Here is a 12,122-nt window from a genome sequence, read left to right on the forward strand (position 1 = left end):
GAGTGAGCTTCTTGTCGGTCTCGTATCGCCCCAGTGTTGCCGGGCCTTACGAGTACGTGCAGTCAGGAACGCGCGTGCACCACCAACTAGTGACCACACTTCAAGAAGACTTCGTCAGCAACGTGATGTACCTAAGTGTCGCCCAAGTTTAACGCACGGGTTTTTCCTTAAATTAGCGAGCCATTCATGAAAGGAGGCAACTACCTGGCTCACGGTGCAGTCCGGACCACTGGGAAGGTGCCCTGGCCTCTTTCTCTTTTAAAGTGCAGTTGCGGCGTTACGCTACGCACGTGATCGGCACCGCACCGACATCGAGCTAGCAGTAGAGTTTCAAAGCGGTACATGGCACGAGTGTTTGCGGCAGCGCGCGTCCGAGCGCTTTCTTTTTTTTTTCTTTCCTTTCGGGGTACTTCCCGGGGACTCTGAAAAGAGTCCCGTGTTTTCATCCACGTTAGTTTACCCTGGAGAAGAGAAAACATAAACACCTTATTCTTCATCATCATCATCAGCCTGGTTGCGCCCGCTGCAGGGCAAAGGCCTCTCCCATACTTCTCCAACTACCCCGGTCATGTACTAATTGCGGCCATGTTGTCCCTGCAAACTTCTTAATCTCATCCGCCCACCTAACTTTCTGCCACCCTCTGCTACGCTTCCCTTCCCTTGGAATCCATTCCGTAACTCTTAATGACCATCGGTTATCTTCCCTCCTCATTACATGTCCTGCACATGCCCATTTCTTTTTCTTCATTTCAACAAAGTTGTCATTAACTCGCGTTTGTTCCTTCACCCAATCTGCTCTTTTCTTATCCCTTAACGTTACACGCATCACTCTTCTTTCCATAGCTCGTTGCGTCGTCCTCAGTTTAAGTAGAACCCTTTTCGTAAGCCTCCAGGTTTCTGCCCCGTACGTGAGTACTGGTAAGACACAGCTGTTATGCACTTTTCTCTTGAGGGATAATGGCCAGCTGCAGTTCATGATCTGAAAATTCCTGCCAAACGCACCGCAGCCCATTCTTAATCTTCCGATTATTTCAGTCTCATGATCCGGCTCCGCGGTCACTACCTGTCGTAAGTAGACGTATTCCCTTACCACTTCCAGTGCCTCGGTACCTCTTGTAACTGCTGTTCTCTTCCGAGACTGTTAAACATTAGTTTTCTGCAGATTAATTTTTAGACCCACCCTCCTTCGTTGTCTGTCGACGTCAGTGATCATGCATTGCAACTGGTCCCCTGAGTTACTAAAAGGCAATATCATCAGCGAATCGCAAGTTACTAAGGTATTCTCCATTAACTCTTATCCCCAATTCTTTCCAATCCAGTTCTCTGAATACCTCCTGTAAACACGCTGTGAATAGCATTGGAGAGATCGTATCTCCCTGCCTGACGCCCTTCTTTATTGGGATTTTCTTGCTTTCTTTATGGAGGACTACGGTGGCTGTGGAGCCGCTACAGATATTTTTCAGTATTTTTACAGACGGTTCGTCTACACCCTGATTCCGCAATGCCTCCATGAATGCTGAGGTTTCGACTGAATCAAACGCTTTCTCATAATCAATGAAAGCTACATATATTCCGCACATTTCTCTATCACCTGATTGATAGTGTGAATATGGTCTATTGTTGAGTAGCCTTTACGGAATCCTGCCTGGTCCTTTGGTAGACAGAAATGTAAAGTGTTCCTGATTCTATTTGCGATTACGTTCGTAAATACTTTGTAGTGAACGGACAGTAAGCAGATCGGTCTATAATTTTTGAAGTCTTTGGCGTCCCCTTTCTTATGGATTAGGATTATGTTAGCGTTTGTCCAAGATTCCGGTACGCTCGAAGTTATGAGGCATTGCATATACAGGGTAGCCAGTTTTTCTAGAACAATCCGCCCATCATCCTTTAACAAATCTGCTGTTACCTGATGCTCCCAAGCTGCCTTCCCCTTTGCATAGCTCTCAAGGATTTCTTTACTTCTTCCGGCGTTACTCGTGCGATTTTAAATTCCTCTAGACTATTCTATCTTCCATTATCGTCGTGGGTGCCACTAGTACTGTATAAATAATAATAATAATAATATTTGGGGTTTTACGTGCCAAAACCACTTTCTGATTATGAGGCACGCCGTAGTGGAGGACTCCGGAAATTTTGACCACCTGGGATTCTTTAACGTGCACCTAAATCTAAGCACACGGCTGTTTTCGCATTTCGCCCCCATCGAAATGCGGCCGCCGTGGCCGGGATTCGATCCCGCGACCTCGTGCTCAGCAGCCCAACACCATAGCCACTGAGCAACCACGGCGGGTAGTACTGTATAAATCTCTATAGAACTCCTCAGCCACTTGAACTACCTCATCCATATTAGTAATGATATTGCCGGTTTTGTCTCTTAGCGCATACATCTGATTCCTGCCTATTCCTCGTTTCTTCTTCACTGCTTTTAGGTTTCCTCCGTTCCCGAGAGCATGTTCAATTCTATCCATATCATACTTCCTTATGTCAGCTGTCTTACGCTTGTTAATTAAGTTGGAAAGTTCTGCCAGTTCTATTCTAGCTGTAGGGTTAGAAGCTTTCATACATTGGCGTTTCTTGGTCAGATCTTTCGTCTCCTGCGATAGCTCACTGGTATCTTGTCTAGCAGAGTTACCACCGACTTCTATTGCACACTCGTTAATGGTGCCCATAAGATTGTCATTCATTGCTTCCACCACTAAGGTCCTCTTCCTAAATTAAAGCCGAATACCTGTTCTGTAGCTTGAGCCGAAATTCCTCTATTTTCCGTCTTACCGGCTTCTTATGTACCAGTTTCTTCCGTTCCCTCCTCAAGTCTAGGCTAATTCGAGTTCTTGCCATCCTATGGTCACTGCAGCGCTGCTTGCCGAGCACGTCCACATCTTGTATGACGCAAGGGTTAGCGCAGACTATAAGGTCTATTTCATTTTTAGTCTCGCCATTCGTGCTCCTCCACGTCCACTTTCGGCTATCCCGCTTTTGGAAGAAGGAATTCATTATCCGCATAATGTCCTGTTCTTTCAAGCTCTACCAATAACTCTCCCCTGCTATACTTAGAACCTATGCCATATTCCCCCACTGACTTGTCTCCAGCGTGCTTCTTTGCCTACCCTGGCATTGAAGTCGCCCATCAGTTTAGCGTATTTTATTTTAACTTTACCCATCGCCGATTGCACGTCTTCATAGAAGCTTTCGACTTCCTGGTCACTATGACTGGATGTAGGGGCGTAGACCTGTAAGACCTTCAATTTGTACCTCTTATTAAGTTTCACAAGACCTGCCACCCTTTTGTTAATGCTATAGAATTCCTGTATGTTACCAGCTATATCCTTATTATTCAGGAATCCGACTCCTAGTTCTCGTCTATCCGTTAAGCCCCCGTACACAGGACGCACCCGCTTTTTAACACCATATATGCTTCTTTTGTCCTTCCAACATGACTGAGCCCTATTATATCCCATTTACTGCCCTCTAGTTCCTCCAATAGCACTGCTAGACTCGCCTCACTAGATAACGTTCTAGCGTGAAACGTTGCCAGGTTCAGATTCCAATGGTGGCTTGTCCGGACCCAGGGATTCTTAGCACCCTTTGCTGCGCCGCAGGTCTGACCGCCGCCGTGGTCAGTTGCTTCGCAGCTGCTGGGGACTGGGAGGCCGGCGTTTGATTGTTATATTCATATAGGAGGTTGCGGCCAAGTACTGCACTAGGGTGGCCAGTCCTGCTCTGGTGAGGGAGTGTGTTACCGGTTCTGGTCACTGGGATCAGGCCGCACTCCAGGCCCGTTTATGCAATTCTATCAACACGCGGATTTTTTTCCTTTCTTTTTGTAATCCGGTGGAAACTTGCGCGGCACCGGGATTCGAACCACGGTCCTCTTGCAGGCGAGGTAAATGCTCTACCTATACGCCACCGCTGCACGCTATTAGCAACAACACCCTATTATCAACAATTAAACAAGATAAAACACGCCACTAAATGCAATAGTTTACTTATTTTGCGGCTTTTCCCTTCCGCGTCAGGGCAAGCACGATATCGTCGCACGGGGTGTCGACTCAGCGTCTCTTCCGAGCAACCAAAAGCACTGTCACACGTTGGCGGACTACTTGGCGCGCGTAACACCTGTGCAGACGCTTCGCCCCCGTAGCTTCGCCCTCGTTGCCACAGAAAGTTGTCCGCGAGTATTGTTGGTTCATGGCTTGGGGGTTACGGCATTATAAAGTATAGACAAGGACGCGCAGCGAGACACGGGCGCCATGCTTTGCTTTTTTTAAGCCCTGTGGTACGAGGTGTCATAAAGCGGCTCGCGTACATCCTGTATGTTCACAGCTGCTCTTCGCATGGGTGACCCCCAACAATTTCTTTTGAAGTAAACAAATTTGAATCTGAATCTGAACAGTGTCCGCGAAACTAAGATGTAAAATAAGGCGTATAATACCACGCACTATTTAATTATGAGATAGGTGTGCTTCTGAGATGACTATGAGGTGACACTATATGTGGTCGTTTCACCTGGTGATTTATTTGTTTGTTAGGCACAACAGTGTGGTTCTCAATGACACGTAGGTGTCGTTAAGCAATCAGTCATTCTGTGCGGCCCGACCTACGCAGAAACTCTGCGATCGATCTTAGTTATGCCTTGCGTTTAAATGGGTTCGTGCGAGAAAGTGTGTGTTTCACCATTTTTTCTTCAGAATCTGGGACCAGGCGATGCTGTCGCAGCTGTGCCGTGCCCAGCTGTGGTCCAGAGTGAGGCGCAACTGGAGCTTCGCTTGCGGTGAGTGCGCGCCTCTCTGTGCAGGCGTAGCTGCATGGACTGCTTCTGTCGTTCAGCCGGGCAGGAAGCGACGAACCTTGAAGTTTTCATAATGCCGCTCATAAAACTCAGAGATATGTACGTCTAGTGGGAAAGCAGCATTGTTATTCAGTGCGGGGAACCCATGAAGGAGCAAGACGTCACTAACATAGACTTCTGACCGTTACGAACAAGCAGCCCTATCGACCCCTGGTCTCAATACCAGCTTTCTTTACACGGGCCCTGAAAAAGCTACTAAAATACTCGGGGAACTTCAGAACCGCAAGCATTTGGGCTGATTCGTTCATGACTTCAGTGGAATCAGCAGAAAATAAAAGGACGTCAGAAAATGATAGACAACAGCGCTGATTTACAAGCAAATGTTTATTCTTTTGAGCAGCATATATGGGTACCACTCCGCAAGAATAGAAAGAAACACATAAAGGGAGCATGCGTGAAAGTAGAGAGAATGAAATCACTCCGATAAAGGCGAAATTTCCTTCTGAAGGAGCTAAATTCAAGGAAAGCTTCCACAAGCATCGCCACCCTTCTGGATGTGAAAGGCTTCGGAAATGAGTCGTGCGCTCTCACCGTGACAGTTTCACATCATGGCGCATTCTTTCAAACGTGGCTCACAGATACATTCAACGCAATGCAATGAGAGGTGGCTATCTCTTCCTTGGTTACTGACCTCATTTGAGTATTCACGCATGCGGTCATTAAACGCCCTCTTTGTCCGACATAGAAACATCTGCAAGAAAAAATAATCCGGTAACAACGTTACAACAACACTTAACAAGTGCTCTTTGTGCTTCTTTCGGGAACTTTTTGCAGCGAAGCTGTATATGGTTGAGATGCCAGGTTTCGCGGGGCCTCATCATCATCAGCAGCAATGGCTCGAGCCTCGTCGTCTTCTTCGTTGGCGCCCCTCGGCGCAACCGCGCTCGTGCTTGCGCGTTCGTCGTCTTCTTCCACAGCCGGCTCCGTTCTGTAAAAACTAGCATCATCGCCAATGGCTGTTTCGAGTACGGCTCACGTCACGGCTCTATAGCGGCACGACGCAATTGTTCTCAGTTTCGTTCCGCCGGTCGTCACCGGGACTGCCGAAGAACAGCGCGCGTACGAAGGGCGACGCGAGTGCGATCGCCGACGGCGTGCTGACGCTGAAATGCGGCGGCCGACGAGCGCGAGGCGTGAGCGACGAGCGAGAACCGACGAAGCATACCGTGAGTCAGGGAAGCACCTTTGTGATCGAGGGCTCAACGCCGATGAGTTGAGAGTGCGAACGCGAGGTTCCAAAGAGACTTCCTTGATATCGGCTCTACCTGCAACGTTTGCGACGGACTGTGTATGGTTCGATAACGACCTCACTGCCGTGAGGGGCGACGAGAAGCGGCAACGTGCGTTGGCGGTGTGAACGCGGTGTTTCCCCTGCGAGTGTGTCTCGGACTTGTGTGTGCTTGGAACGCGTAGAGTGGCTCTGCTGAAGGGCGCGGTTCCAGGTTTTTTTGACAACGAACGCATCGTCCGAAGCGCAGTGCCGATCGTGTCTGCTTCGCTGGTCATCCGCCTTCGCAGAGTGGAATGGCTCACCGTTTTTATGCGAAGCATATTACTAGAGCTCAACCCAGCTCCTCAGGCGCGGCGGTGTCGCCTTCAATACCACGTGACACCGTGACGTCACGACAGAGGAGAAACGGGGCTCCAACTCGCGCCGTCGCTCGCGGCGTCGCGGTGGTATATAAGTAGCTACGCTTGTTTCTAGGTGGCTTTGGCTCCACTCTTGCAAGATGGGCTGGGTGGGAATCGAACCAGGGTCTCCGGAGTGTGAGACGGAGACGCTACCACTGAGCCACGAGTACGATGCTTCAAAGCGGTACAAAAGCGCCTCTAGTGAATGCGGTGTTGCCATAGAAACGAGCTGTTTCTAAGGCTCAGGCGCGCGTTGCTTGCTCAGGCGCACATTTCGTTGCCGCGCCGAACGCTGCGTTGCTCGACGCTCACCGCGTCCAATGCGGGGCGCGTAGTCGCTGCGCCGTAGCCCATTGTCTTACACCCCTTGACGGGTCGACGGGAACGCTGTCGCGTTCCACTCTTGAAGGCGAAGCAGAGTAACGCATGAGTTGTTTCTTCGTCTAGCCGAACCAAATATAGCCAAGCAACAGCAGTTCACCAGGCTAAACAGTGGTTCAACAACTAAAATAAAGGCTAGTATGCTTCGTATCCTGGGCTTAACCTTAGCTAAGCCACAGCCATTTTTTTTTCGTTCTCGTTCTCGCTATTGACCCTTTGGCACAGACTACCGAGCCTGTTTAGGCAGAGAACATTAAGCTGACCCGTTTACCACCTTCTTCGGGATGGTTTATAACTTGTGCAGATACAAAATTACAGAAATATTTCCCTGCGGGCCGTTCTCAGTCTGAGCAACTCCCAGGTTCTTGGTTTTGCAATGGGTTAATAAACAATCAGCGACGCTCGTCAGAAGCCTTAAAGGGAAGCTGAAGAGTCTGTCGAATTCTATAAGACGCTCGTATACGGATGCGCGAACTTTATAAACCATGCAGGTAACATTATTCTTTCTTTTTTTTTGGGGGGGGGGGGGGTGTTTCACTTAGGAGCGACGCAATCTTCGTTTAAAATTGCGCTGTAGCTCCGCCCCCCGTCGAGCGCCGCGCGCTGCTGCTGACGCTGACGATGCGAGCGGAGACCGGAAACTGCGACGTAGTTACGTCAGCATTGGTGTTCCGTTCCTTCAGTCTCCGCGACCGTGCCTGACCGGGCTTATTTCTGCGTGCGTGCTGTCCTAATCTGCTTCGCTCGACCCTACATTCCTTTGTTTGTATGTATATAGGAGTGGTGGTTGACGTGCGCAGCATCAATTGAACTTGTAGGCCGATCATGCCGGCGTTCTGTGCAGCCTACGCTTGCACGAACACCAGCGGCCGCGACGATGTTCCAATGTTCCATTAGTTTCCGCAAGACAAGAAGCTTTCAGCTAAGTGGAAGGCTGCTGTGAAGCAAAACAACTTGAAGCGCTCAAGAACAACAGTGTTGTGGTCTAACCACTTCCGTGACGATTACTACCGGTGTTTATCAATAATGCGTGCTTTGGGTTCTCCTTCGTGTAAGCACGCTGAACGGAAGGTGCATGTTTATCTCCCACTCTTGACGCAGGTTTCATCGCCAAGCGCCGCGAATTTTTTATTCGTACGTGTGTTGTGAAACAGCCTGCATGCAGCTACCATAACGCAGTGCAAGCGTAAAGTTTGCATGCGTTGGAAAGCCTGCTCATGCCAGGACGCTGCGCTCCGCTTTCTCGCGCACACATATGGCAACCGACCATCTCACGTAGCCGACGGAATTCGCTGGTTACGAGTAGCGTGCGGATGATGCACTGATGAAGGTTCTATACTACACGTGCTACAACAGCCGGTAAAATTTTCCCGAGTTTAAACCGTCTGTGTAGATTGCCGACAGCTTTGGGGCCGCGCACAAATGCCGAAGGTCGCATCACCGCTTACGTTCTACGAGGAGGCATGCAGGAACATAACACTACATTTGTTTGCCCGGAAACGTACTCACTGGAACGCTGAATGCAGCTTTGCAAAAAACATACTCGCCAAAGAACATCTCCAACACAAGGAGATGCTAACACTTCGCCTTCGTTCGCGTGGAAAGTAGTGCTTGCACCAGCATTTTTTGCTTCTTGGAGAGGCCGCCTCTTCGCAATCGGCTCGTACATGTAGGGAGTAAAGTATAAACCCCTTACAAGTGATCTTACACGCGACAGCGCGACAAGCGAGGCGATGGCTGTCACGTTCACTCGCCGCCTGCAAGCCGAACTCCACGCGAGCAACGGCTTTCAGCGACGATTTCCCGGTATGAGGGCAGCAATATAAGCGCAGAAACTAGCGTGACGCATGCTTTATCAATTTAAGCTGATGTATTTTACTGAAAAAGGAGCATAAAATATTTCTGAGTCTTGCACTAGGTTATTATTCTGGCACATGTGAAATTCAATAGTTTGCTCGTTCCATGCGAGAAACAGTAGTATTTGAATTTTGTACATCCAGTTCCGGCTTCGCACTCTTGGCTATTCGCTCATAGCACTTCCGGGCGACGAGCGACGAGTTCTAGATTTCTAGAAACGAGCGATCTGTTCAAGCGACGGCCCATTTTGTCGCTCGAAGCCGTCGCCCGTCACCGTCGCGCGCAAAATCGCTCTCGTGGAGTTTGGACTTAACGCCGAACTCCTCAGAGAAGCGCAAGCTCTCGAAATTTTGCATGACCGTCTCAGCAAAACAGCACCAAACTAGCTTGCACCGTGCTTCGTGTGTAGCGGCAGCAGTCGGTCCGGACGAACACCATTGTTGACGTCACGAGGCGCCCGACCAATCACAGGCGGAAACGACGCGCGCGAGCTGGGCGTGTCTGCTGCTGCACTTTTTGTCGAAATAAAATATGTTTGCACTTTCTTTCGCTGAATTTCGATGCGATGCTCGAATTTACAGGGTTGAAAACCACGACGTACTGCTCTCCACTCATTTTTCTGGAAAAGTTTTCAGCTTCCCTTTAAGGAGCACCCTACTAGTTTTACGCTTTCTAATTCAGATGTGAAGTTGGTTCTTCCTTGGTGATTACAAGAGCTACTGAGGGCCGCTTTCATGCAAGCTTTTTCGTTGCCTCGCTTCACTATCTCTGAGTGAGCGGAAGTGTATGTAAGGCGGCTCTTGGGGGCGAGACCGTAGCGCATACCACCAATGCATACGTTTATGACCGAAAATGATCTCCATATCTAAACTATCTTACTATCGGATGGAACCTCAGTTGTCAATCCTAGGGCACTTAATTCTGAGAGGAACACCTAAAAAAATTGACTTACCATCCCGCGGCCCTGCGAAAGTCCAGCGAAGCTGTTGCAAAACCACCACATACAACAGCTGAGGGGGCGCTGAAGATTCGGATGCCTGTTTTGAGCTTGTTCTTTATTGAAACGTATGCTGTTCTGTGTTGTGTAGGCGATTTCAATGGATGTATACATTATTTGCTTCACTTTGCTGAGCGCTTGTAGCCTCTGCCGTAGAGGGGTATTAGCCATCGTATTTTTTGCTTGCTTACACGGTGATATGAGCAATTGCATTTTTGCTTGCTTAGTGGGATATGAGCCATTGCTGATGATGGCAGATGCTTGACGTAATAGTTCTGCGGAAACCCGCAAGGTGAAGAGAAGTAATTAATAAAGGGAAAATTGAGGGCATCCACCCGAACCTAGCTAAGCGCTACAAAGGAAACCCAAACGGGCCCTTCAAAAGAAAAGCTTGGCAGTAGAAGAAAAATTCGCGCCGGTCCGGGACTTGCACCCGGGACCACCGCCTTTCCGGAGCAGCCGCTCTACCATCTGACGTAACCAGGCCGCTAGCAGATGGCTGGCGAATTCGAATTTATCAACAACTCAAAGTAAAGGCAAGAGTTTCACCTAATAGTTCTGCGCGGACACCCACAATGTGGAGAAAAGTCCGGCAGTCAAGTCAAAGTGGTCCGGGGCAGCCCACAAGCGTTTTTACAATTGCTAGTAGGTACAGCGGAAGTGGCATTTCTCACGGCGCTCGACGTTTCCGCACAGGCGCGACAGTGGGTGCGAGTGAGAAAATCTGGGGGCCTTTTCTCCTTGAATATGTGGGTCTGCCAAAGCACAACGGAGGAGGTTTCTTAGCGCGTGTTGTATGCGTTTGTCCCCAAGACATGCCGGCATTGCGGAGTGCCATCGAGTTTGATTACTCTCCGCCGCTGGCTGCCCGCGCGGTGAGGTAGTGGGCACGGACGCCCCATTTGGCGATCGCTGTGTCTGAAAGGGCAAGGTTCAGACAGCTGTTGTATAAATCGCGGGTTGCTTTTTTAGTCGCGACGATAGATTGCATTTTTTAGAAGCACTGCTCCATGAGGGCACATGTAACCGGCAAACGGATGCCACAGGAGAGCACCAGAGGTTATATTAAAGCAGGCGGTGCAGGATCTCCAGCGCACCCAAGCGGTAGCGGGGGGATCAAGGCTGGAAGCAAGGTGGCCCGCGGGTTGGGGCGGCGGAAGCCGGAGCGTGCCAGAGGCTGTTTGCATAAAACAGTTGCTGTCCGCTGTCGCGGACAGCCGATCTTATTTTCTCCTGGCACGCGCAGCCCTCGGCAAGCTCCAACCCACGGAGCAGTCCGGGTTCTAGCTTTGATGTCGCCGTTGCGCTTTCGTGTCGCGGAGGCGCCGCCAATAATGCGAAATAATGGCACGTTGTTTTCATCAGTAAAAATACCAATGAATAAATATAATTACGTCCAGCGGCGAACTTGGGACGCACACTTCAGCACTGCCGCGCGCCGTGACTTCTGCCGGCACGCCTAGGGAGAAACGCATACAACACGCGCTAATAAACTCCTCTGTAGTGTCCAGGCAGAGCCGTATATTCAAGGAGCAAAAGTGCCCACAGTTCCTCTCTCGCAGGGGTTCTTACTCGCGCATGCGCGTAAACGTCCGTCGTCTCCGCAAGTAGACCGTCCCGCTGTACCTACTAGCAATTGTAAATACGCGCCACGAAAGGCGGTCGCCCCGGGTTCGAGTCTTGGGCCAGGACGAATTTTTCTTCAACTGCGAAGCTTTTCTTCCCAGGAACCCGTTTCGGTTTTCTTTGTAGCACTACGTTTGTGTCGATGTCTCATTACCCTTTATTAATTACTTCGCTCTACCTTGCGGGTTTCCGCAGTACTACGCAGTACAGTCTTTGCTTCTGAGTTAATGATAAATTGGACTTCACCTGCCATGTGCTAGCCGCCTGGTTAGCTCAGATGGTAGAGATGCTGCCCCGGAATGGCGGTGGTTCCGGGTTCGAGTCCCAGGCCAGGACAAATTTTTCTTCAACTGCAAAGCTTTTCTTTCGAGGAACCCATCTGGGTTTCATTTGTAACACTTACCTGCGTTTAGGTGGATGTCTCATTTTCCCTTTATTATTGATAGATGCTGGTTCTGATGTTGTTTTTTATTGAAACGTACTCTGTTTTGTTCGTTGTATGCGTAAATGAATGTATGCACTGTTCGCTTCACTTTGCTGAGTGCTTGTAGCCTCTGCATTACGAGGGGAATTAATCATTACAGTTTTGCTTGCTTAGGGGGGGGGGGGGGAGGGAGGTTATGAGCCATTGCTGATGATGATAATTTTTGTTCAGGGACGGACACAAAAAATGCCGACCACCGAGAGGCGAACAGCTTCGCTGTAATATTATTCCAGTAGAATGCTGGGCGTAAGAATGGTTAGTACGGTTATCAAATCAAAAAGACATCTCCGTATCAC

The 12,122-nt window shown here is 49.5% G+C and overlaps 1 protein-coding gene across 1 annotated transcript in view; it reads left to right on the top strand.

Moving 5' to 3' along the window:
• Positions 1 to 4,691: 4,691 nt before the first annotated feature.
• Positions 4,692 to 12,122, top strand: part of LOC142573899 (uncharacterized) — a 278,585-nt gene continuing 271,154 nt past the window's right edge. Inside the window, exon 1 of the mRNA XM_075683110.1 lies at positions 4,692 to 4,771. Coding sequence (XP_075539225.1) covers positions 4,705 to 4,771 — 67 coding nt within the window. The 5' untranslated portion in view covers positions 4,692 to 4,704. The remainder of the gene's footprint in view (positions 4,772 to 12,122) is intronic.

Source organism: Dermacentor variabilis, chromosome 3 (assembly GCF_050947875.1).
Source record: "Dermacentor variabilis isolate Ectoservices chromosome 3, ASM5094787v1, whole genome shotgun sequence".
Classification (NCBI taxonomy): domain Eukaryota; kingdom Metazoa; phylum Arthropoda; class Arachnida; order Ixodida; family Ixodidae; genus Dermacentor; species Dermacentor variabilis.